Below are 27,155 nucleotides of genomic sequence, written 5' to 3'. Positions count from 1 at the left end.
CATCCTGTATTAGATAGCTTATTTTGTAGCACTTCCTTTTTTCTTTTTCATGCCATGTAATAGAAGCTGAGTAACATTAACCTTATAATAAGCTTCACTTTAAAAGCTGCCACCTATTTGTGGAACGAATGCTATCTCGAGCAATATCTCTAGATATCTTTGCTTTTTCCTGTTTGTTTGTAGTGCTGGTAAGGTGCTTTCAAAGTCTTTTGATACCGCATTTCATCTTCTATCTTTAATATCTCCGAGGTAGAAACTGTTATGGCATAATGAGTCCACAGATTTATTCAGTAATGGCCGTTACTGTCCCTCTTCAATCCCAACAGCAGTCTCGAATGGAGGATCGCTTGGACAGACTCGATGATGCCATTCATGTACTACGAAATCATGCTGTGGGGCCTTCAACAAGCCTATCAGGTGGCCATGGAGATATCCATAGTTTATTGGGACCATCCCACAATGGGCCAATTGGAAGCCTGAACTCAAATTATGGAGCATCTAGCCTTGTAACAAGCAACAGACAAGCATCAATGGTAATGCTGTTTTTTAAAGATGTATATATTTATACAAAGCAATTACAGCTGATGCATTTAAATTATCATAGAGCCTATTGAGTTAAAACTGGACTGTAAGACTAATATTTATCAGGAAGAAACTTCTGTGGATTCTTGTGGAGGAAAAGATGGCAGACAGCTTGCACCTGCTCTGGGTTTCCAAGTAGAGGGTTGGAGTGGGAGTGGGCAGAAATGAGGGGGAGGAGAATGATGGGAAAACTTAGACTTTGGCCCGGTCAGTGGCCCATAAAATCCTGCTGTGACCATATGCAGAAAGCTGAAACTTTCTGCTGAGAGCATTTCAGCTTATACATGCATTTTTTCCAGATGTGTAATAATTGGCAGAACAGTTTTCTCCTTGAAATGGTGAATAGGGAGATTGAATGGGAAAAGCAGTCAAGAAGGACTGAATTTCAAGTGTTCTGGTCTGGAAAAGCTGTTTATTGTAAATTGGAACTAGTCTTCAATAGCAGATGCTGGCAGAGGACTGGGAGGAAGCTGTTGGAATGTGGAACCATAGTGTGCGCAGGCTCAAAATTTAAACTTTTTTTTCTAAATGAAAAGGAGTTTAAGCACAGCTGTAGTGTAAGTAACAATGAAGAGGAAACAACTTTTAGATTAATCCCCAAGAAAAGTGAAATAATTCAATCCATCTCTTTTAGTTTCTTTAAAAATGTGAACTGTTCTGAAAAAATGTAGTTGAGCTTTTCATAGATTGGAAATATGTTAAAAGCATTATACGGTAAACGAAATCTATTTGTAGCATTGCTTACTTCCCTTTCTCTTCCTTTTCATTCCTCCCTTCTCAAAAATGCTTAAAGGAAAAAGAGCTTTTTAAAACATGCTTATTTTAGTGGTGCCATGTGTTTGCATGTTTACAGCGTAATTTTAAAGACCAGTTACATGCTGTGAAATTTTCTGTTATAAAACAGATTCACAGCTGGGTACTGTGTGATCAAGGCAAAATTTCACCTATCATCAAAATAATTAGGTACCCCAATTGCTGAAGGGTTTTTATTCTATAAAACAGAATTAGTTCCAGGCTCTCCCATTCGCACATCACACATCCATTTATATTAATTTCAGAACCACTGCAGTAAACATCAAAAAGAACTGGTTACTTTCTATAAGTTGCGTGTGTTTGGGGGCTTTTGGAGAGGGGGGTACTTTCCAAATGCATATCCAGCTTTAGGTTTCTATACAAGTTCACAGTTACTTTTAGTAATGAAGGAAGTGATGCATAAATACTCCAGAATTTTTTCTTAATACTGCTTCATATTTAATATTTAAAGAATATTGTTAAAGGGAAAGTTCTACAGTGTTCTGGGGTAGACTGACATTTCATCATATAAAAGAAAACTTTTTTTCACTAAGTCTTAATGATGTGGGTAAAGTGAGTGAAACTGCAGTTACAAACTTGTTCTCTGACTTGTACAACCTTGCGATACTGTTAAGCCAGATACAGTCAAGTGCAGATAGTCCCAAAATGTACATAAAAATCTGTTTCTTTTAAACTAAGCTGTGATTAATACTTTATCAACTTAGTTTTGATTAAAATAGGTGACAGTGGAAAATCACTCTCCAAAATGAATAAAGGTTCCTCAGTCTGCTATAGTTTAATGTAGTTGTGTAACTTAAATGTAATGTAGACTTGATTTATCATCAAGTCTGTACTTGATTGATCTGTAGTTTTGATTGAAGGATGCTTGCTGTCTGTTAGAAATAAACTTCGATTAGGAAAATGAAAAAAAGATTTGCTTTTATATTTCATCCTCACTGGGTGAAACAAGCTTGCAGATCAGTTTTGGCTTGAAAAGCGAGTCAGCTAAAGAATTTCTTGGCTTAACCTTAATTTTGTTACATCAGAATAATTGGCTCCAACAGAAGGCATCCTGTCATGGCCTTGCCCAGTCCCCAAAGAGTGCCCTTTGACATCGTTTGCAATTGCAGGAACTCAGCATGACTTAGGATGGAGTCCTGAAATAACGTACAGTGAAGAGCTGGCTGTAGTGGAAACTGAGTGGTTTATTAGTGATGACTGCATTTCAGTAATGCCCCCCAAGTATGAGGTGTAATTCTTACAGTATTCAGTATCTATCAATTTCAAACTATACTTATTTACTATTTGTTTTTCTTAAAATTGGAAATGTAGGAGAGCAGAGAATTTGACACACAACCTGAACTATAAGGTCTAGACCTCATTCAGGTGTTAAATACTGCTTTACTTTAGAGGATCTCCAATAAATTTTAAGAAAATAATGAGTATTGGCTAACATAGTGAGAAATGTCAACATTGGTAAGGGTGTTTCCCTATTTTTGTTTGACATGCTCGGAGGGTTTTTTGGTAAAGAAATAGTCATTGGGATTCAGCACTAAAAGAAACTTCCGGCAGGGGGGAGGGGGGTGTCGTCTTTATACAAAACATTTTTGTTCTTTAGGAAAAAAAATAGAAAAAAAATTAAATTTAATTTCCCTTGAAGAAGATGATCTTGGCAGAAGGAGCTAGGAAATGAGTAATTTAACTCCTTTTTATGTAATTAGTGTAACCAGACATGGGTTTATTTTAACATTTGCTTAATTTTTGAGCCAGATTTATTTTAAAACTCTAGTTGACTTCATTTCCTGCTCACTCTGAATGGTCTTGTTTTCTTTTTAACTGGGCTGGCTATTAGACTTATTCGAATAGATTTTTAATATCTCAAACTCATCAAATATTTGCTAAGTGGCCTTTGAAGTTGATTTGTATTTTATTTCATGTATTATTGAAAAGTTAAGAAGTAATACTCTTTTTGTTCTTATTCAAGCTGCTTTTTATTTGTCATTGTAATACAATGGAAAAAGAACAGCCTGAATTGATTAAAAATAAATAAATAAAAGGCCTGGAAACTCAGTTAAGGATGAAACTCAATCCTTAAGTCACAGGGTTTTTTTCCAGGTATAACACGAATCTAAGAAAATTGGTGATCTCCCTCTTTCTACCCTGTGTCTGCTCGAAGTATGAAAGCATGAAAGGGCGGTTCAAGCTGCTTTGCCAACGCCAACCTCTGCTCTTGCTCAAAGCCCTTCCAGTATTAGCATTTCTCTGCAGAGATTATGTTCCCGCTGAACAACTTTGAGCTGCCTGAAGTGTAAAAATCTTGATTCCAAAGCCCTTTTCGTTGTCTGAATTATGCTTACCTTAGTTAAGATGAGTTAGTTAATGACCATGGCCAAATTGACCAGCTAGTATGGCTTGAAAAGCGCAGGTATTTTTAAATATGCTTAGATAAGTCCTATAGCACATAACGAACAGACTGATACTTTTTTTCTTTCCAGTTTTCAAAAGGTTTTGTTGCTAAGAGTTCAAAATTAATAATCAACCTGAAGCATGAGATGCAGAACCAATGTTAACAGGACAAAGGTTGTCCTTTCCCCACGTGTCACTCGGTTCTCCTACATGCACCAGTGTGTCATCCGTTGCCATGATTTGTCTAGTTTTTATTTAGTTGTCAAAAATACTTAACTGGTTTTCTGGTTTCAGATCCCAAATGTTACCACTTAAATCAACTAAACTGAATAAGTTCTGCATGTTTTTCTTAAAGTTGCAAGTCTGTGTGTGTCTGCAGGTTGTCCTGTGTGCAAGTCTTTCTTGAAATGCGTGAAAATAAATACAGTTCACCTGGTTGAATTACAACAACTTACAGTCTTACATACAAAGTCTTTCTCAAACTGTGATTCTACTGAGCTGTAACTTGTTTGATTTGTTGAGAATCCTAAATACGTGTTAGGTTGTCATTATGTAGAGAAAATACACAAAGGTGAGCGATTTAAGTATGTTTTTAAAAACGCGGTGTCTGTGCTGATTGCTTCTTGGATTTTTCTAAAATATTTCGCCTGTGCAACTGAAAACCTTAGTCTTACGCTGTGTGCGACAGGAATCCGGGCTTTCCGCTTGTCTTCCATTTTGTGTGCCTGCGGAGTGTTTCGGGTTTACCTAAGAGGGACCATGAGAACACGGCTAAACTAGCTCACGAGAGAGCGAATCAACGCCCGGCCTGTTTGCTTGCGCAGTCAGACCCCGCGGGTCGTTGCTAGCGGAACGCCGGGGCTGCGGCGGGGCTGCGGCGGGGCTGCGGCGGGCCGCTTCTCCCCCGGGCGGGCCGCTTCTCCCCCGGGCGCGCCCCGAGAGCCGCCCCGGCGTCCCGGGGGAGAGGCCAGGGGGCGGGGCCTCGGCGTGCCCAGCTGTATGCTAATAGGGGCAGCGCGCCCCGCCCCGCCCCGCCCCGCCCCGCGCAGCTGGCGCGCCCGGCCGCCGCGGCGGGTGCCCCGGGCCGGGGGGGGGGCGGGCAGCGGGGAAGCGGAATTGGCCGGGAAACGAGAGAGAAACGTTTGGGGGAGGAATCGGGTTACAAAGGGAGCTCTGCTAACGTCATTATGCTGAAATAGTCCAGACCGCGGCTGCCGGCTCCTGCCCCCGCCCGGGCCGGGCGGCACCGCTTCTGCGAATGCTCCGCAGATATTTCACAAGTATGTTTATACCGGGGATGTTTATAGCGAAGAGAGCCCGAGGAGAAGCTGTGGAGCTGCAAGGTCGTCGCCACCCCGGGAGCTGGACACGGGCTGCCCCGGCCACCCTTAGCGCTAGGAAGTGATCTGACTGAGAATCACTTCTAAATAATAGTAATAAGACATGTCTCAAGCTCGTTTGTTCTGAAGGCGTCGGAGCTGATGGTATGAAATGCCTTTCAGAAGACTTAAAGGGAGCCCAAGGTTGCGCTCCATTGAAATGCAGATGGGGGAGCGTGTTTTTCTGTGAAGTGGGAGTCGAGGGAAAGGAAAGCAAACTAAATTTTCTCAACTCGATGTTTAAGATACTAAAGATCCAACTTGGTACCTTGAAGCAGTCACTGATTAAGTTGTGCTTACAGGAAATGGAGCTCTTGCCCTTCCTATCAGATACAGTGACTTTCAGCAAGTCTTTTGGTTTGGGGGTCTTTTTTTGTTTGCCCGTTTGCATTTTCTAGTACATCATAGATCAGAGATAAAAATTCAAGTTCTGGTCAGTTTTGTAACACTTTAGCTCTTTAGATTTCTGCATAAATCTCCTTAATTTAAATTGTATGCTTTGAATTTGTAAGCCTGTTTCAAAGGACTGGAACATGGACTTGAATTCAGTTTTTATTTCTGATCTATTTTCTACCTTTATCAGAACTGATTTGCTAATCTATCACTCCTAGATTAGCTTTAGATTTGAAAGTTGCCAGCGTTCTGGCAGCTGCTATGTTTGTACACAGCTTTAAGAAATTTTTGCCTTTTTTAAGAAGTAGATTTTTGGAACAAACCTGGCCCTGAAATGATTAATAGTCTGTAGCTTGAATAAAAGCACCCTCATGTGTTAGGACTAAGCATGACCAGAAGACTAAAATAAAACACACAACCTGCGGGGCAGAATTAGGGAAAGACTCGTTTTTGGAAGTTCAGTGTGGAGAATGAGTTTCATGTTCCCATTGTAAAGAGTTTTGTCTCGTAGGCCAAAAGACCCAGGCTCCACTCCTGACTCCCAGTGAATTCACGACGCTCGCAAGAGCCAAGATGACTGTATCCGTAGTAGAACTTCTCACAAACAAAGCCTATTACACACAAAGGAAGATAAAATATACTTTAAATAGCAACAGATATTCCGCAGTATACAAGAGGAGATTTTCTGCAGAACAATAAATACAAATAGCAGCCCGGAATGACCTGATAGTAGTTTTGGGTTGGCCGGGGAGGGGGGGGGTGTCTCCCCCCTTTCCTTTCTTGTTCCTGTGCGTTAGCTTACAGGAACGAGTGTATATTAAACAAAGGATAAACTTGCATAAGGGTATTTATCTCTCTCTGGGTAAAACCCATACTAAGACATGAAAGGTAAAAGCTGCATTAATTACTCAAGAGGGATTCAAAGCTCAGCAGTTTACTAGGATTGAAGGATTTATTGAAAAACAGTGGTTCTCATGTGTAACTCCAGGCAATAAACCTATTTAATTAAAGGCTTAATCTTCTAGTTGACATGTTTGCTACTGTTCCATTAAAAAGCTTCATCTGTAGCCAATTTTTGTAACTATACAAATAATAGTAGAATCCTTCATCTTTGTTCAGTTTTTTAACTGTTTAATTGTATTATGTTGGATATATTATAAATATTTAAAGGACTTTTGTGTCTTTAGGAATCAAAAGCTTTAAATAGTCTGCGTTCCAAATTATTTAAATACAGGCAGTGTGTCTTTACCTCTTCCTTTTTCAAACAAAAGAATATTCCTTTTTTATAGAGGTTTGCATGGATAACAGTATTCAATATTGAGCAGCAGTTTTTTAACAAATTTGCCTCTTCAAGCTAGGTATGCGCACTTATAGCTATCTTACATAAGTATCATTAATTCAGGTTTATGGAAAATTAGAATCTTTTAAAGATTCTTCATCTCAATGCTTGCTGCTTAGAAATTTAATCATGATATATTATGAAGGAGCAGATTAGAAAATACTGAGAGAGGTGGTAAGAATAGTTAGATGCCTGGATTATTTTTGTATGATAAGATTTTGTAATGGGACTAAGCTAAATGTATTTAGCTGAGGAAGGAGAAAAATGAGAGAGAATTAATAAAGTGAATAAAATAATATTTTGATATTAGATCCAGTTCTTTCTTAATCCTGCTTCAGCAAACAAGAAGCGAGGAGATGTTATTTATACGTTTTGTAAATACATGCGTGTATGTATCTGTATACCCGAGTGTAGGGCGCTACACACACCTTTCCCATGTGGTGAAGACTATTATTCCCTGTGATTTTCTTTTAAGGATCAAAATGTTATAAGTACTAGAGTTGATAGCTGTAGTAGTTTAAAGCAATCAAAGGTTAATCAAATCTTACATCCCTCAGGTATAAATCAAGGAGAAAATTCTGTAGTGTTCTGTGGGAAAATAGTGAAAAAAATTTTTGCTAGGCTGCTGCGTTCTTCCAAACAGGTGTTGGTCCCTGCTTGGAACACAGCTTAATCCGGTATGGCATAATCAAATGGTTTAGTGTAACAGCATCTTTCAACTAAATCTTTTACTGAGCTAGAACTTTAACTTGGGTCTCTAATCCAGCAAATATTTTAAGTCTTTTAAACTTCTATTTTTGGACTATTTCTTTGAATCACATCTTTAATCAAAATGTTTGCTTTGCTTTGCTTTAGGTTGGGACTCATCGGGAAGAAAGTGTCAGCCTCAACAGCAACCATTCGGTTCTTCCCAGTACAGTTTCTGCTCAGAGCACAGAACTTAATCATAAAACGCAAGAAAGCTACAGAGGTAACTTTGCAGCAATATTAAAGCTGAACAGGGCCTGCAATAATCCAGAGCCAATAATGCTGTAGATCTTGGTGAGCTTGCATCAACACAGGTGATAAGGACATGGATGATGTTGAGAAATAAAAATTAATTATAAATCTTATAAACCACCACTGTTAGGGATTCCTGAAACAACTTTGGGGGCATCCCTGCGTCAGACTTGTCAGTATAGTTTCACCAGAAGACTCTGCATTACAGCCGTATTCTTCCGGCTTAAGGAGCCGTAAGCTGTTCGCAGTACTGCAGCCACTTCCAAGTTGGCCGGGAGGGTTGCAGAGTGAGCCGAGGCCAGATTTCAGGCTAGCCAATAAAAGGAAGTTGTTCCACACAGGTGTTTACAGTTCCCTCAGTTTTTAGCCTAAAGAAGTAAGCTTATTCGTTAGCATGCTTGCACCATTTATGGAGGTATATGGTGTACATCTGGCCTGAGCCCCGGCCTCGATGTCAGTGCAGCTCTGCCCTTAAATTTGCAGCCCAGACGTGAGGTGCAAATTTCCTTACTTTGCTAAACATCCTTTTGTCTATAACAGTGTTTTTCTTAGATTAATCTGTTACTGATCAAGCTGCTCTATGAATTACGATCCCTTTACAACCCATGACACATGTCCAAGTACAGCAGTGTTACCGGGATTCCTCTTGTTTCTGCAGAGTGTAGTTCCTCCTGTTGTCTTCCCAGACTTCTGCTCGGCTCTGGCCTTCCATCAACAATATCTGCTTGAGATTCTCTTAAATGTTTTCACTCCTGTGATACTCATACTGATCTCTGGTTGCTTGCAGCATTGTCAGGTGGCTTACAGAGCCAGTCTGTGGCTATAGGTCCAACAGAAATCAAGTCTGAACATAAGGAGAAGGATGAAAATATACATGAACCCCCCTCATCGGATGACATGAAATCAGATGATGAGTCCTCCCAGAAGGATATCAAGGTCTCGTCTAGAGGCAGAACAAGGTGGGTTGCTGACATGACCTAGAGAATTTGTGCTTCATTAATGCTCTGTAGCATGTTGTCCTTAAGTTTGATGTGTTTATTTCAAGGCTTTTGTGTTACCTCAGTGCATATAGTAATAGACAGCTGAAATAGATAAATAGTTTGCAGTATTTCTATCTATTTAAATACAACAGAGAGGATTTTCTAGGAAAATCACCTGAAAAGTATGCATTGCCTTACGTTGGTGCCTTGCCTAATATCTGCCTGTACGTATAAGCAGTGAAAGATGCAGAGGGCCCTGCCCAACTTTAGAGGATGGGAGAATGTTAGAGATTTGTGATACTTTGTACCTGGCCAGGGCTGCACTTCTAAATGTGAGCCAGTCAGTGATGGAGAGTGGCAGCCTCATGACCCGGAGGCTGGGGTGAGTACGATAGGTAAATATCCTTTTTAAACACTTTGTCCCCTCTCAAGCCACGGACAAAAACCTGGAGCTGACACTGGGTAAAATGCTTCTGGATCTGCCTGACAGGCCTGATACAAGCATTGAAATTTGAGGTAATGGTAAACAATCAGAATTTTGCAACGACAGGCAGCAGACTCTATATCATCACATGTGTCTAATGGCATTCTAGTGTATTAATTTTAGTAGAGCAGAGGTTTTGCACACTTTCAGACTGAATTGGACAGTCCTATATTAAAAAAAAAAAGGCTGTGCAACTTAATATAATCATTTGAAGTGATACAAGAATTCTAAATATAAATGTTTAGGTCTACACTGGGTATTAGAAGAAAAAACAGTTCTACAATTGGCCAGTAAGGTCCTTAAGAAAACTAAAACTTTTTAATAAGCACGTTAAATTGAAAATTACTTGAATGCCTTTTTATATAAGTTGATATATTGGAAACTAGCAAAAACTGTTTATTGAAAATTATATATTCTTCACCTGACAAGATGGCTGAGATACCTCCTAACTATTTGGAACATTTGTCAGTAATTGAGTGAAGCGGTAGTTTGGGTACAGCTTTGGCTTCAAGAGGCAGCGTGTTGCCGCCACTTTTCCTAGAGATGTTTACCATCTGTAGACGATAATCTGTGGATATTCTTCAGGCAGAAACCATTTAACGTTTATTTTCGGGAAAAGGCAGGAACAGCAAGAATTACCTTGAATACTTAGAAAGTGTTAAGATTATCAATGCTTATCTAAGTATACTTCAATATGAAATGGATTAAGTGGGAAGAAGTTTAATTTCATCAACTGAAAATTTTAACCAGTAGCAGGATCACTTGTTTGAAAATACCGGTGATATTTCAATATACTTTTATTTATACTTTCTTGCAGCAGTACTAATGAAGATGAGGATTTAAACCCAGAGCAGAAAATAGAAAGAGAAAAGGAGAGGAGAATGGCAAATAACGCTAGAGAGCGTTTGCGTGTACGAGATATTAATGAGGCATTTAAAGAACTTGGCCGTATGTGTCAGCTTCATCTGAAGAGTGAAAAACCACAGACAAAACTGCTTATTCTTCACCAGGCTGTGGCAGTCATCCTCAGTCTAGAGCAGCAAGTGAGAGGTTAGTAGCCCGTCATCATGCCGTGGCAGTTTGCATGGTAGCTTTGTTCATGGAACAGTGTTGGGTCTCTTGAAATCTTCACAACTAGATGCACCGGTTACTAAAAGTATGTTTGCTGTTCTGTAACGATGTTGAAGTTCTTTAGGAAAAGCAAAGAATTACTTAAGAATTACTTTAAAAAAAAGAAAGGGGGTTGGGGGAAGGTGGGTGTGAGGTTTATACTTTGATCTTTTTTTTTTTTCCCTGTGCAATTAGCCATCTCTTCACTTATGTTTTCAAGGTAAATTGCTTAATTAAAATATTGACACATCTTGCTTTAAATTGTACCAAGCACGTGCTTAGTAGTACAAAAGCTTTAGCAAAAACGAGATCTATCTTAAGATGAACCCCACATAATTGAAATATTAAAATGTAGTGAATTTAACTGTGTTTACTTAGGTTTTTGCATTTAACATATACTGGGGAGGAAACCTACTCTAATTGAATCAGGGCTGGTTTTGCACGTATTTTCTGTCCCTGATTCCTTTAAATTTTTCCAGGAAGGAAATAATAGGCCTATGGGTAGGTGCAGAAGGAAGAATTCTTTGTGCAGTTCACTGTCTTAAGGAAAGATAGTTCTAGGAATCATGTTTAGTTCTTCAACGGTTCCATTCTCATGTGTTGGTGAAGCTACAGCTGACTTCTAACCTCCCTTTAAACTTGTGTCAAAGACACGTTAAAGTTCCGAGGCACCTTGCTTTTAACTTTTGGTCAGCCCTGAATTGGTCAGGCAGTTGGAATAGATGATCATTGTAGGTCCCTTCCAACTAAAATAGTCTACTCTATGTCGCTGGCACTTAAATGGATGAGCGTCCTCATGTTTTGCTGTTTTGGGCTAGTGAATAACCGTCTTCCTTGGTGTCTCGCTGCTGGAAGTGCATCAAGTGACTGAAAAAGTCTTTCAGTCATGGGTGATGTCAGCAGTCATATTCGCTTAATGCTACATCGTTGAATCACTGATGTCACTGAATGATGCTAATGTTTTATTTTTGTATACTGTGTATACCTCCATTTCCTAATTTGTGGCTTGCATTTTGCACAGGAGATCAAAAGCTTATTGAAAGTGACAAAGTGAATAACTTAACACAAGTTTATGTACTTTGTAGTAAGGATGAGATGCTGTTTTCAGGCAGTTTTACTGACCCAGTTTTTAATAAACGCACTGTCTCCAGTCAGAGTTCTTCCAAGGCATATAGAGAACGAGTTACTCTGCAGATGAGACCCCCAACTAGTGCCATGGTAAAGCCCTATTTTAGCATTTCTGACTTTGATCTTGGGAATTGTTTTGGTCTGAAAATGTTTGCCATAGTCTGGAGTATAAGGTTGAATATTATGAAGAAGTCAGAATAACATTCATCAAGCATAGTTTTTAATGTTTAAAAACCATCAAGTCCATCTCCTTGCTCTCACAGATTCTGTAATCCACAGAAAGCTCTGTGTGAAAATTAGTAAAATCGCTTTTGCCTTGGTCAGAGGTTGCTTCTGAACCTTACGTCTCTGGTAGAAATCTTCCTTGAAATGTACTGACAGTTAAATTGGACCTATTCTACAGGTAGTGTAAATTGAGAGCTCTTCCCTCCTCACGTTTACATCTCACCTTTTACTCTCTGTACATGCGAGGAAGCCTATCACAAGCACACCGTGCCTCTTGTGAGAGAGGCTGTGTTCCCCATTTCCTCTCGCCCGTCTTTCTTTGCACCTGTTCCTGGAAGTGAGTGACCGGAGCTTTCTGCGGCACCCAGCGGAGCTTTCATCAGTGCATTACGTAATGGCATAAACAATTTCCCCTCTCTGCTGGCTGGCAATGCAGCTTCTCATTTTGTGATTGATGCTATTCAGAATGAAACATTTCAGATTTTAAGCTCTAACTGTAGGCTAGCATTTTTATCTCTTGTTTCCTAAGTCACTGTAAATTAACTTCCTCTCAAAGTTGCCACATAATTAAATCTTTAAAACTTCAAGGCAAGCCACATTTAAACAAAGAAACTGTGATTAAGAAAAGTTAGCAGGTTTTTTTTTTTCCAGTAGACTCTTTGGGAGTGCTTATCCTTTGGAAATGCATTAGGAGGCTGTTGATAATGACTTGGGTGAAAGCAGAATTAGCAAGTCCATCCAAAATTGCCTCTATCAGATTAGCTAGCTTCTACCCCTTGTAAAATGCAGAGGGGTCAGCAAACTGTAATTACTAGAGGGGCACCTGTGCAGCGCAAGAGAAGGGCTTGTGCTGTCTGCTCAGTTTTGGCAGTCTCCTAACAGTTAAAATTGTATCTGCAATCTTAAACTGCAAAACAGAATTCACTGACAGCTAGAAAAACACCTCCAAATGTTGATTAAATTCAACATGTGCTGGTAAAATGTATTACACACTTTTTGTGTGTCTTTCTGGCCATTGCGTTTTACATCTTTTATATTTTGATTCATCAAAAGCCATTTTGAAGAACAGAAACAGTTGACTTTTAGAAACTGTCATTATTTGAAAACTAGATCCAAATCTACATCTATTAAAGCTAATTGGGGAAGTGGAAACATACTGATGGAAATATCTTGATCGCTAGTCCACAGCTGGCTCTTACAAAGTAATGACTTTAATGTGAGAGGAAATAGGTTTTGGGGGGGGAATCCTTCTGCTCTGTGTGACTGCCATCATTTTTGTTCAATTTAACTGAGATGGGCACAAGATGATTTCACAGACTTGAGGGTGTGAAGAAAACTATGGACTTAGGACATTCTGCTGCCCCTGTTCTAACAGCAGGCTAATACTTAAGGTGAAGAAAGAAGCAGTAACATTACTAAAACTAGCGTGATGTCAGTAAGGTTGGTATGACTTCAACATACCAACAAAACACAGAAATCTCTGGTTTATATTGTAGATTACAGGCAGTTCTTATTTTGCACTTTAGCAACTTGTGGTGACAAGAGAGGCACTTGTTTTAAAGGTTTTTGAAGGTCTGTCTAGGCAGCTAGTAAAGTTTGTTGGTATGGGGTTTTGGGGGGGGGGGGGGGTTGTTTTTTTTTTTTTTTTAAATACCAGCATAGGAGATGCCTGGTAGGATTTTCAGTAGTGCTCGTCTGCAGCTCTAGACACCTGCATTTTAACACAGGGACATAAGTAGTTAGAAGAGGGAAGCTGCATAGCTGTCTTTACTACAGTGGTTAATGTGTCGATATTCCCCCTGGCGTATCAGTGTAATCACTTTCTGTTACAGAACGAAACCTAAACCCTAAAGCAGCCTGCCTTAAGAGAAGGGAAGAAGAAAAAGTTTCTGCCGTATCGGCAGAGCCGCCAACACCACACCCAGGAAGCCACCCGGGCCTGAGTGAAACTACCAACCCTATGGGTCATATGTGAACACCAGCCAGGTACGTGTCTTGTCTAGAGGGGAATGGCTCTTGCTGCTTTTTATTGGCTAAATTCAGGAGATCTAGATATGTTTGTTCTTAGTTACTGAGCTGCTACTAGCACCAAACTTCCTTATGCTGCTAAGTACTTTCATATCTCTGAGCATAAGCAAAAGCATGCAGCTTTGTTTAGTTTTATAATAAAACAAAACCCCAAGAAATTGTCGTTACAGTCTCTTCGTTTCCATGCGTTGTTGCCAATGGCTACATCTCTTGGCTCAGGTGGCCTTCTTGGCATGACATCAGAGGAGTAGTTAACAGCTTGCTAGATAAGCCAAGCATAATAGAGATGAATTATACATCTTTAAATGGTCTAAATATCACATTAGTTCATTTAAAAATCCATGTATTGTTTCCCAGTGCTGATACAAACACTTAGAGAGACTTCTCATCTCCAAGAGATTTGCTGTCTGGCTTAAGGCCAGTCATTCTAACTCATATCATTTGCCCAACAGAGATTGCTAACTATCTTAAGTCACAATCTGTATTAGTGAAGATAGTTAAGACTTAAAAAGTAATGTTTTCAGCTTTGCAAGATAAATCAGTGTTTCCAAAAGCCCCATGTAGTCCAGTACGCGATAGTTCATTTAAAACATGCTGATGGGGAGGCCTTACAGGAGTATGAGTCTTTTGGTTTGATTACGTGTTGTGGGTTGGTTGGGTTTTTTAAATAATTGAGAAAAACTTGATTTTGAGAAGAAAAAATTCTGAGTATTCTGTGTCTTTTAAAACAGTAGAACTGTTGCGACTTTCAAAAAGAGTAAGAGATTGGGTTCAATGCCCTTACTTTAATCCATAACTACTAAATTTTATGTTTTGGGAGGTTTGTTCTTGTTGTGTATATAGACTGTTTTGCTTCTATTTTAGCTTAAGGTAAAGGCATGCATCTTGCCAGAATGTATCCCATGGGAGTTTATTATTCCCTGGTGTTCCTTAGAAAGCAGCAAAATGGCATTTAAACGAAGCCTTATTTGAGTCGGTACTTTTTCACCATCCCTTAAGGCAGCTTCTTTCTTCATAAACAAAATGGGTTTTCTTTTTAGGAAAACAAGGTGCTTTGAATCTCTTAAATTTGTTTTATTTCATGCCAGAGCAATAGGCTATTTCTAACTTGTCAGATAACTCATGAATTACAGCAGACTTTATGGTCTGTTCTTGCCATATTAATACAATGAACCACTTTCAAAAGTTTGTCATATCTTTGCTTTTTTAATAGCAATAACTTTGTAAGATGACTAAAGTGTGATGTAGACATGAAAAGGCTGTCCAGGCTCGTTAGGTATACGGCAATGCGTACCTTCAACAGCAGTGATTAAATTCAGTACTATCTCCTGCTTATTTTAGAGAACAAAGTCAAACACAGATCAAAGGTCTGAGATTTGCAGATCATTCTTTCTCCCACATCCAGGGAGTCCAAATAGAATGCTCCTGAGAGTAAAGTGTTCAATGTCATATTCAATATGGGTATCTCTGGGAAGAAGGATTTCAAGGCCTCTCAATGTGATTTTCTTTTGCGCTTAACTCACTGAAAATGCCACAGTTTCAATCAGTTCTCTAGTGTTGATATTATGCTCCTTACTGATTCTCTTCCTAATAGCTGTTTCTTCCCCCAAATTTCTTTCCAGAATTCCAGAATTATTGGTAGGATACACAGAAGGTGACCTTTCTTCACAAGGACACAGACAACTAACATTATATGAAGACACAAACCTGACCGGAGAAAACACTTGAAGCAAGAAACCCAAATGCAATCTTATGATCAAAGCTACTGGTCAACACCTGCATCAGGATTGAAGATACAAGATCTTCAGATAGAATTTCAGCCCGTGAAATACTCTGAACATATCATTCTGTTGCAAGCAGTGTGTCGCTTCTGCACAATCAGAGACTGTTGTGATCTCTCCACTCATTGTGGAAGTTGCCTTGTGCCTAAACTGAATTGACAAATGCATTGTAACTACAAATTTTATTTATTGTTATGGAACTGTAAAGGTCTACATATAAAGGGAAAAGTTAACATGTTAAAAGCTGATAAAGTTTCAGCTGGATGCCAGCATTTACTAAAGCTGTTCACATTCAGAGAACAAAGCAGTGACAACCGTCGACCCGTAGCATTCCCAGCGTACCTATTAGTGTCTTAAAAAAGGAAAGGAAAAGTCTTTTGTTGTCCTTTCCTCTCCTTTTGCCATATGACTAGTGTTTTCCATGCAATAGGAAACTATTCCTTGGTATAGCTTTTTTTATGTTATTTTTGGTCTCTGGTAATCTGAACAGTTATGGTCATAGTTATCCTTCCATACTGAGCTCCATGCTTCAAGCCAGTAAGAGGCCTCGTGAAGGCTGCAGGCAGGAGCAATACTGTGACCATAACATTTCTTGGATTTAAAAAGTGATTTTTATTTTCCCTCAGACTTTCCTCAAACTTTTTTTTTTTTTCTAATTATAAACAAAACCTTTTTAGGCTTCTAGGCTTCATAGTAAAGCTTGTAACGTGAAGTGTAAATTGGGTGGGGAGAATCTACTTTGTTAGAGTTGCTTTGTTTTCCGAGCAGTAAGTACTACATATAGTACATGTAAAGTGTTAGCTGTACGTAAGCACAAAATGCATTAAAATACAAAGGAGATTTTTTTCAGGCTGTAATTTTGGTGAATAGTGAAATCCTAAATTCACCATGGCAGGTAGTGTGATGATATAACCACCAGTAAGGTGGGCTTACTTACATAATGGAATATAAGAGCAATGGTCACCAGTTTTTCCTTACTGTATACATTAATTATCTTGTCATTTTTGTATGGCTTGTCAGTGGAGAAAAAAAAATAGTGTGAATCAAATGCAAACAAATGACCCCCTTCCAAGCCATATTAGCATTAAACCTTTAAATGTTTCTCCACCAGAACAGTGTCCATAAGTATTCCTTTGTCACAGACGTGTTGAAATGGTTAAAGTCCCTTTGAACTTCCATGGAAACTGTCTTCCACTGCAATGACCATGGGAGGAAATTTCCTAAGCCAAGGTTGTCTGAGCTATTGTTTATATAGTGCATCTTTCATCACTGGCAATTGGTTCACACACAAAACAGGAACAAAACAGTAATTTTTATGAAATCATTTCATTTGAAAGAACAAAAGATGGATTGTTAAAATAAACTAATGAATTTAAGCTCATGTTTTGGATGGTTCCTAACAAAACAGTTTGTGGAATTAGTGGACTCATTTCTATTACTTTAATTTGCATATCTCATCAAATAACACCTGATTATATCTGTGGCCTTGTTCTTCATTTCAGTGTTTATCAGCTAAACAAATTTGTTGCTTATGACGTGTGAAAGTGATCACGTGCCACTGCCTGGCCTTTTTCCTTCTAAGCTTGTTGTCTTTTTGGCTATATTAGACTTTGCAGTATGCCCAGAAGCTTTCCTTCATAAAATAGAAAGAAAAAAACATTTGGCTTATTTTTCACTGTAGCTAGTCTTTTATACAATAATCTTGTAAGAAAATTTCTTGAATTCTAAATATTACTCTTTCTAGATTTTTGAAATCGAAAAAGTTTTCAGTAAAAAGTTTCTTACTTTATTTTACTATATTAGGTAGTAAAAATGTAGGGTTATTTACCATAACCTGTTCATTAATATCAGAAATTTACAATAGCATTGTAAGACCATAGTAGGGTTCTAGCATACCGTGTAGTACCTATGGAGTATTGTAAGAGCTAATTGTCCGAGATGAATTGCTTCTCATCTTGTTCTCCAGTTTCCATTGTTGGTTTATTGCAGATTTGTACCCTGTGTCAAATTTCAAGGTATTGCTGATAAACCTTTCCAACCAGCAGCAAGAAGTTCAAAAAAATTTCTGTCAATGTAACAGAAAACACTATGTATATAACATTTATGTAGCAATAAATGTGCCATCTTTTTTTAACATGGTAAATCAGTGAGTTTTTTAAATTTCTCTCTCCTCATAGGTAATGTGTTCCTTGAAAACCACCAGCAAAACCAGCTTCTGCCTTTATCTGAATAAAACCTAACATAAATTCTCAAGGTACACAGCAGAAGTTGCAGGCACAAGAGGTCTTGTTACTACTCCCTGTGAAGCCAGTACAGAAATTCCCAGTGAACTGAGGAGGAGCAGTACCTAACCTGCGTTTGCTGCTGCACAGAAAGTGGATTGTGCAGGCAAATAGCAAACTGGGAGCAGAAACTGATCCCGTAGGCATATGCTTCCTGCTATATCTTGTTCCTTTACTTTGCCTGTCCTTAAGATAGGTTTCTAAGATCTAAGGCCCTTTTGTGCATTGAAGTTCAGTGCTGAGTTACTTCTGAATTGATTGATGCATCTACATAGGTTATATGAAAAAAGAGAGGGAAAAAAAGCATAGCTTAGGCTTGCAAATAAATTTTTACATTTTCCTCAATTTTTCTTTCTGCAAGTGCAAACAAAAGAAATGGAAGTGTACAATGTCCAAGGCACACACAGACAGTGTATCTTCATGCAATTCCTAGTCCACGACTGTTTAAGCCAAAAACCTCAAGTAACAAGCAGACTTTGTAGAAGCTTGAATTTTTTCAACTCTTCTCTAAAGAAGTATCCTTGGGAAAAGCACATCAAAGACAAAAGCAAATAGAGATACTGTATATATAAAGTTAAGATGTTTAACTGAACATGGTGTATGTCAGTCAGTATGGCTGCTGTATACTGCATAGTTTCCAAGTCTTCATACTGTCCTTTGTAACCTTAGAAAATCTAATGATTATGTTGAGATCTAGTTTATGTTGTAAAAGACTTCTCAGCATGCATATACAGGCGAGGTTTTCTAATGTGCCAGCACTTTTACCACAGGCAGATCTCTAACGGGGTCTGGCCAAGTATGGGAGGTGAGACTCTGCTATGTAAGTATGTGTTTTAGTGTGTCTTTAGCAGTAGCTGTGGAAGAGGTGCCCTGGTGCCTTCCCCAGCACACATTCTCAGTTCTGACTTACTCCAGTAATAATTCTAAAGCCAGCCTTTGAGCATCCATCATCGCTCCTCCCCCCTTTTCTGAATGAGACCTATGATAATTTGGCATTTTCCCCTTCTTCATCTTTCCTTTACCATGCTTCTGCTGTCCTGTTTACATATACTTTCCGATCACAAGTCCTTCATCTTTTTTTTCTTTTTTTTTTTTTTTACATTTCCTTCTTTTTTCTCCATTTGCTCTTTTTTTGTGTGTGTGGAAGAGATGCATGTCGGGATACTTTTGTTAAATGCAATTCTGCTAGAATGCGCATTTGGAATATTGTAGGAAAGCTTTCCTGTAAATCTAAAGCATTAGGAAAGGCCTAAAATGGACTCAAATCTTTTTTCCTCCAGCACTGAGTAGATGGTGTTACAAAGAAGATTCTGGGTTCTTCATATAAGAGTTAACATTCCCCCAAGAACTAATCAACATTAACGTTTTCCCTGTTCGCATCTGGAAATCATGGCAGAATAAAATAAAATGCAACAGACAACCTAGCTGCTGGATGGTAAACTTTGCTTTTTGTTTGTAACACTAGTATGTTATGCTTCTAATATACCTAACCTGCAGATACTAAAATGTCCTGTAAAAGGAAGAAATAATTTGTCCCAATTTTAAAGCCTGGCAGCATTTCAAGAGTGGGGTTCAAGAAGGCCCAACAGGAACGAATAAGCAAGCTGACACCTTCTGCCTTTGTGCAGACAAGTTGTGGCCAGAGCTGAGAGCCACAGTGCGGCGGCCCTAGTTGGGGGCATCACTAACCCAGGGATGGAGGGTCGCATCCCTGGCGAGAGACGCAGCCCTGGCTCCCACCTTCCTTGCTGCTCACCTGCCCAGTGTAGTGAGGGAAAAGTTTCCCAGAAAGTGGGAAAATGGTGCTAACAGGAGACTACTATAATCCTTTCTTCTCTTCCCTTCAGGTCTCTGCTGTCAAAGAGCAGGTACGTCAGGTGCCATTCATGGGGGGTGTTCTGTACTGTTTAACCATCATTCGTTTTACTGAAGTTAATCGCACTGTCAGCCTGGATGTCATTGCAAAACACTGTGAGTTTATTTCCTGGTTAAGACATGAATATACTGTTCAACTGATACCGCAAGCAATTGCATGTGCGTGTTCAGTATGACTTCAGCTAGTTTAGCTGTTTGATTGCAGTCACCTGGGATTGTTTGTATTGGTCATAAACTGCACAGACCACGCCTTAGGCTCTGAAACTGCAAATTGTCTGGGCTGTAAACAGAATCCCTTTCAATTCTCTCCTAACCCTGACTTTTCAAATGTTTTGATGCAATTAGCAACATCTGTTAAATAAAAACCAATTTAAAAAAAAAAAGTCTTTAAAAAAAACTATACCAAATACCATGAGATAAAAATTTCTCTCAAAATGTTGATCATAACTGATCCCAGAGGGCAGACCTGTCAGAAAGTCAGTGGCTGAGCTAAATATTTGGAATTCTGGTTATTTGAGGTAAACTAGAGAAACAAGAATACCAAGGCTGTTTCATTTTCAGGAGAGATCCACTGTATTTTTAACAGTATCACCTAAATGTATACAGACAAAAGGAATTAAATATAAACTATATCGGTCAGAACAGTAACTGCTGCCAACTGATTGAACAGATGAGAACACAATTTACACTATAACTCAAAATTCAGTCTGTGTTAGACATAGACCCCCGGTAGTCCTGGACTTCAGAAAAGCATGAGCAACCTATGCAGATCCTAGAGCTGGAGCTATCTCTCCATCAAAGCTCTGAATAACTACTAAGTTATATTTATTTTGGAAAACTCAAGAATTCAGCTCTTTAAAAAAAAAATCCAGGAGGAAATTATTCAAAGTAAATGGACATGACACTAAATTCTTGTATAAAATGAACACAACAGTGTCTTGCTAACTTCTAATGTGGATTTTTGGCCCTAGTTTCTTATTTGTGCTGAGGCTTTTTTTCTCACCTCCTTCACTGTATTTTAATGGCTAAGGAAGATTCTTGGAAATGCCAGAACAGACTGATTTACTAGTTTGCAAGATTACTTATTTATATACAAGTAAATGTAAGTGGTTCCTTACGCTTATGGAAGTTCTGACACATGATGTTGCATTAAATGCACATCCTCTCTATCCAGGATGCAAAAAGGAAAAAGAAATACTTGTGATGGAATTGTAGAAGGTTAGTCTTTTATATTCAAATATAGCTAAAGAAATTTCATGAACATGAGTCTGTAGCAATCATTATAAAAAATAAGTTCTCCAAACATGACGTTATAAACTCATCTGTAGAATGAGATGTCTGAGGAGTAGAGTATCGCTCCGCATTTTACTCCCCAGCACCCGTAAAGGAGCAGAGATGAACTGTATCAGAAGCATTAGCTTAGCACAGAAGCAGAATTAATCACTAGCCCTAGTTTGTGTGTTTGTTGGAAAGACACCAAACAGCCAATTGTTTGCTGCACAAACAGATTAGGTGCTCCAGACTACTCCCAAATTATTTTCTCTGACTGCTGAAATAACTGCTTTCAAAATCAGATGAGTTCTTTGGTGCATTTGCGGGCTTGATAGTTACTGTATCAGGCTCACTCACTCAGCCTAGAACCTCGATGTGCTAGAACGAAAAATCTGCATCTCAAAATACTGAAAACTCGCTCTATAGGAGAGAAATCTCCTACATCTAAATATAAAATGATAAGGCAGGGGAAATTTTTGGATCATGATTTGCATTGTCATCAGAATGGTCAGTTCACACCTGCAAAAGCTGAAGAGGGTATCGCAATATTTTCTTTTAAAGGTGACAAAGAAAGGAAATGTCTTGCAGATAACACTTCAAGTTCTGTTTGTACAGTACCTAGCAGAAGAGAGCTCACGTCTTAATTGACCTGTATGCTACAAAGACATAAATGCTAATGTATCTGATTATGAATATAACAGCTGAAGTACATTAATCGCTAACACTACCTGACTAATTAAGATAAATGCACGCAATATTGATTTTAAGTCAATGGGCTGTGCTTCCAGTTTACCCTTTTAAAAGGGTAACATTTAATTAGATGTCCATTTAATTTGTTTACGTGGCTAATTAATAGCTGAAAGTGTAATAAAGAATTTAAATGCTCATTCCTTTCCTATCACGCAAGAATAGTAAATGTGAGCATCATAAAATGCAAGTACAACAAGACAGCAAGAATGCTAAAAATGAAAAAAAAGTGACAGCCTACAGAATATGAAGGTAGTAACCCAATATAAATTAGTGCCTGTCCTTATCTGTAGGTCAGCATTATCCTGTTACATAGAAATATAACAAATGTGTCACTAAAGCTCTCATTATAAAGTTTTTTGGATATACAGATTTCTGTGAATGAAACAAAAAATGACATGTCTGTTAAGCTTCACTGTCTGTTTTTCTGGGATGGCTATTTTGCATATCCAGGATAACCGATGAAAAATAACCACAACTACACACTGGTTACCTCTACTGTTTCTATGACTGTTGACTTCTCAACTGGAAGGCCATATAAACTGAGCTGTCTGCACGCGCTTCCATAGGTCTTCCTTCCTCCCTTGTCCCTGTCCTGCCCCACCCCACCCCCAGTTTCTGTTGCATGAGATACCGTCACCAAATTGTATTTGTTGTAAGCAAGCTTAAAACTTTTAATTTCCAGGTACATGCCTCTGCTAATTAGCTAATGGAATGATTGGCATGGTGCAGGTTTACTGCTCCAGCGTGAAGAGCAATGGTGAGATTCAACAATGCTAGGTCCCTCCCAGCATCCCTTACCCGTGCCACTTCTTACCTGGCCCCTTGCCCATCCTTGAGGATTTGTCCCTCCAGGCTTACAGCATCTGGTCCTTCTCTTCCCTTCCAGCCGGATGCGTGCTGGCTTCTGTTCCTTCCAGGCCCTGTGTTGGGGCTGCCTCATTTAGGTAAAGCAGCAGCTGACCCTTCCTCCTCAGCATGCAGATGAGGGCAGCGGGGACAGGAGAACAGAGAGCGAGTCCTTCTCAGTTCTGGCATGCGGCATTACACTCACCTTGCGGGCTGGAAGGAGTAATTACATGGGAAGTCTCATTCAGTGCAAATCTAATAAGCCTATACTGAACATATGCTTATTAAACCAGTAGCTTTTTAAGGTAATTTTCAATGAAAAGGAACATTTCCTGATACAAGGACCTACAAACACATATCAGACTCTGTTATCATTCTAATTTGTGAGCAGTAAATCTATGGGCAGTAAAATTCCTCAGTAATAGTAACAAAAAAGGAATATGCACAAAACAGCAGTTCTTCTTAATCAAATTATTGGAAAGGCTGGATTATTTTTGCTGAAAATCTTAAAAGATTTCAGCCCAAATTCTCAGGATGGAAAACTTGTTCCCATGGTTAAAATCTGTAAAGTAGTACGCGCTAAAAATAGGAGCTGAAATTGGAAAGCAGCAGGCAACCTTACCCATGGGAAATGTAACCATCTCCAATTGTACAGACAAGAATGCCATGCCAAAATGCAAATGAAATGGTTTGGGGTATTTGGGTTGTTCCGCTGTTGAACTGTGCAAGTGCATCACCCTCTTACTGACAGCCTTCCTCTCACTCTTTCCTGCTCATGCTCACGCTCAGTGAGCTTCATACACCTTGTCATAAATCAGTTCCTAAACTCTTTGAGCTATCTGCTTCCTTCCTTTTCCCAAATACTGTTCTAAGGCAGAAGATTGACAATAATCTGTTCATTGGAAAAAACATAATTTAGCCCACATTTGTTTTAAATTTATTTCATATTATTTTGTAATATTTTAAGCTCCATATGGAATGAGAAGGACATCTGAGGGAATTTTAATCTTAGATCTGAATTGCTGCATTATAACCATATAATTCTTCTCTTCTGCATATTTGCTAGAGTAGTTTTTACACACACACACCCCCAGCCTACTAAAATTCCCTCTGCCCAAGGGCCCTTGATCCCACAAAGATGTGCACAGTTTATGCATGGGATAGCCCTTCTCATTTCAGTGGGCATACTTCTATACTTCATCCTGAGTTTGTATTATTTCTTCACAGGTCAGAAGTCTGATGCTTACAGATCTTTCTGGGTTTTCTACAGTACCCAAGGTAGGAATAAGTGCCACAGAAAGGTCAAATTGTTAATCCGCACTGCTTCTTTTTCATTAGAGAACTGGAGACAAAAATACCAATATAAAGTCCTTCTTTATTTTTCTGTAAGTGAAGCAAAACCAGTGTTTGAGAGCAGGAGGCTGGATGTGGAAACACAAGTACGTTGCATCTGTGACTCTATAAGTGATTTGGAGACATCTATTTTGCAACAATTGGGAAGAAACTGGGTGGGTGGTGTAGAAGAGGGGGAACTGTGAAGACCAAATGTTTAGCTGTATTCAACTGTAAACAGACTGATAGTCAGTAAACAGTCTCTCTGAAGAGAGTAATTAATAGGCACATGTGAAGAGATGGAAAAGAAGATATAATCCTTCTCCAGCAGACATCAAAGAGCAGGCTGGACAGTGAGAAATTAAGCATACCCCAAGGAGGCCACACAGCTGTATGTACATTCAGCTAGGAAATGTAATGCCATGTAATGACATTTCTTCCTAGGAGAAGGAGGAGTGAAGGGGTAAGATAGGCAGTGAAAAAGGAGTCCTAAAGTAACAAAGGAAGGAGCAACTTGCTCTGCAAGGAAGGGAGCAGGAGTAGAGAACCAGGGAGGTCTAAGCAGGTCAGCTCATTCTGCGGAGGGGTCAAGTTGCAGAGAAGTTTTGCAGGATTAGAAAGAGTGATAAGATAGCACAGTAGGTAGCCTCAAAATAAGATAGGGAAACAGGAGGAGCCACTGAAATGAATGGTTCTTCATTGTGATTCGCCTGTCTCTTGCTACATCTGAAAGCAGAACCCTGTGGCAGTTGGCCAGTTTGACAGGGAAGGCGGTAAAAATAAATTACATCCTCTGTTTCTAACACAGGCTAAGATGTTTCCAAGAGAATGGGGGAAGGGAACTTATTTGCAGGGAGGAAAGGTACTTACAAGATCCAAAACTCATTGTCTGTTCTCTATAAATTGGTGTCACGACTGACTCCATAACGCATGTACTTGGCTCCAAATGGGGTTTTGGAACATTCCACCTCTGGGACCAGCTGTTTTCACAAATGTTCGGCTGGAAGAAAAATCCAAGCTCAAAATGAAGGAAATACTCTTTTTTGTCTCTCAAAGAGCACACATGAAGCTGAGAAGAACAAATCAGAGAAACTGAGGCCAAGCAGTTTGAGATTCCCAGTGTCCTGGGTGGTCTTTGCCATTAAATTCTATTAGTGTCATCTGTGGAGAATGTTTTCCTTCAAAACCTGACTAAAACTGGGCTAAGATAGATTTTCCCAACCAATATGACTTACATTTTAGCATAAGCAGAATACATGTATGTTAGCAGTGTGGTTTTGGCCTATTGTTGCAAACCAGGTGTTGTGTCCCAATTTAAATAGAGTCTAAGGAAACATGCAGGTCTTATTTGAGTTTCTTGGCACAAGTGGATATGCGTTTTTGCTGTAAAAGCAGCTTTAGCAAGGACAACTAAGCTCTCTCAGATAAAGCACTAAAGTATTTTTGCAAGAAGCAAAAGAAACCTATGAGAAGGCTGGAACCAGTAGTATCTAAGATGAAATGTTAGTAGGGCCTGTTGTAATTGGACAGAGGGTAATGGTTTTAAACTAAAAGAGGATAGATTCAGACTAGATATAAGGAAGAAATTTTTTACGATGTGAGGGTGGTGAAACACTGGAACAGGTTGCCCAGAGAGGTGGTAAATGCCCCATCCCTGGAAACATTCAAGGTCAAGTGGACGGGGCTTTGAGCAACTTGATCTAGTTGAAGACGTTCATTGCATTTGATTCTACGATTCTATGAAACATACCCTGTCCCCTTGCATGTGCTATCCTCTTGGGTTTGATATGTGCTCTGTGGATCTGCGGAAACTGAGGATTGCCATGCCTTCTCTAATACTTCTGGCTGATGTGTCAGGTGACACATGGAGGGAAAAACCTGTCTTGTACCATGCAGGGACTGTAACTGTGGGTTACACAAAGCAGGGAAGTACTTTGCATCCTAGCACTCTGTGCTGTGCTTAGGACCAGGCAATTGCCCTGTTAGTTATCTACTATCACTCTCCCAATGAGAAAGCAGTCCAAGTTCTTTGTTTAACCACATATTGTGGAGTAAGCCATCAGCTCCCCATGAACTGGAAATCAAAAGTAGATCTATCCTTGCAGATCCAGATGAATATTATTCATCTTACCTGGCTGATTTGTCCCATACCACTAGTGATTTTCCCAGGGAAAGATTCTGCATATGACTAATGGCATTTTTTGAGGGTTAGACACTCCAAAGTTGTCTACTCAAGGGAAGAAATTTCATGTTTCAGCAACTCAGAAACATTGGCTGCAGTTACTGCAAAGAATGGAATTGCAGTTAGTCTTCTACAATCTTTATAGGCATGCCTGAAAAACAGAGATGTCAATATGGCAAGTCTGAGAGGTCAGCAAGGCAGTGTCCTTTGCTGACAGACAACAGACCATGCCTCAGAACTCCCACTTGCTGGGCTGGTGGAGATAACATTTAGTGTGAGGCAGAGCAGCTTCAGTTTTAGGGCACGGGTGCTGCCTCCGTGGTTCTTTGGAATCCTCTTTGTCGGAAAACAACCCTGTATTATCCTCCAGACATCAGCCAGGGCTGGTCTCCCATCTGTTCATGGATCTGCACCTGTTTTTCATTTCACCAATAGTGGCCACATGGCCTAAGACTGTGGGGAATATAGAGAAGAAAATGAATGTTGGATTCAGAAGTTCTGAGTTTAAATCTTGACTGTGTGGCATAACCTTGGTGAGTCCTTTCATTTCTGTCTGCCTTAACCTCATCTGTAAAGGAGAGGAAGGAGTGATTAATATTCTGGGGCCTTCTCCTTACCTTTTTTAAAAAGCAATTGGAGAAAATTTGGGTTTTCCTCTTTGCTTGTACTTCACCCACCCCAGAAGTCTTTACAGAAGTGGATCTCTGTAAAACACGTTACTGATGATTAGGAACACCAAACATGTCTCCCATCCATTTCCTTTGCACTCTGAAAAATAGAAGGGAGGTTCCTGAGAAAAGTTGCTCAATTTCTGTCTGTGTAAATGACAATGCTGCTTGGACACAGCTCCAGTACCACAGAACTGGTGTACAGGTATTTTGAGTGCTTATCTGCAACTAGTGCGTGTGAATCCAGTGCAGTCACTCCTTGTTGATCTGAGGCTGAATCACATAATAGCTGCAGCCAGCTTGAGACATACAGAGGCAGCAT

At 39.4% G+C, this 27,155-nt stretch overlaps 1 protein-coding gene and 1 long non-coding RNA gene across 16 annotated transcripts in view; one reads left to right on the top strand and one right to left on the bottom strand.

Annotated features, from left to right (window-relative positions):
* TCF12 (transcription factor 12) overlaps positions 1–17,760 on the top strand; it is a 175,984-nt gene extending 158,224 nt beyond the window's left edge. For 9 of the 14 annotated variants that reach the window (XM_030016091.2, XM_030016098.2, XM_030016092.2 and 6 more), the window contains 6 exons: positions 327–533; positions 7,747–7,861; positions 8,678–8,849; positions 10,172–10,404; positions 13,650–13,803; positions 15,468–17,760. In XM_030016091.2, coding sequence (XP_029871951.1) covers positions 327–533; positions 7,747–7,861; positions 8,678–8,849; positions 10,172–10,404; positions 13,650–13,792 — 870 coding nt within the window. In that variant the 3' untranslated portion in view covers positions 13,793–13,803; positions 15,468–17,760. The remainder of the gene's footprint in view (positions 1–326; positions 534–7,746; positions 7,862–8,677; positions 8,850–10,171; positions 10,405–13,649; positions 13,804–15,467) is intronic. The other 5 variants (XM_030016097.2, XM_030016100.2, XM_030016104.2 and 2 more) reach the window with 2 other exon arrangements.
* Positions 10,382–27,155, bottom strand: part of LOC115342166 — a 46,795-nt gene continuing 30,021 nt past the window's right edge. The window contains exons 5-9 of one of the 2 annotated variants that reach the window (XR_003923656.2): positions 26,783–26,933; positions 24,854–24,983; positions 23,899–24,034; positions 22,620–22,864; positions 10,382–10,524 (exon numbers count right to left, since the gene is read on the bottom strand). This is a non-coding gene — a long non-coding RNA (uncharacterized LOC115342166). The remainder of the gene's footprint in view (positions 10,525–22,619; positions 22,865–23,898; positions 24,035–24,853; positions 24,984–26,782; positions 26,934–27,155) is intronic. The other variant, XR_003923657.2, reaches the window with a different exon arrangement.

The sequence above is a fragment of the Aquila chrysaetos genome, chromosome 5 (genome assembly GCF_900496995.4).
Source record: "Aquila chrysaetos chrysaetos chromosome 5, bAquChr1.4, whole genome shotgun sequence".
NCBI classification, from domain to species: Eukaryota; Metazoa; Chordata; class Aves; order Accipitriformes; family Accipitridae; genus Aquila; species Aquila chrysaetos.
This window is presented reverse-complemented; position numbering and strand designations above follow the sequence as displayed.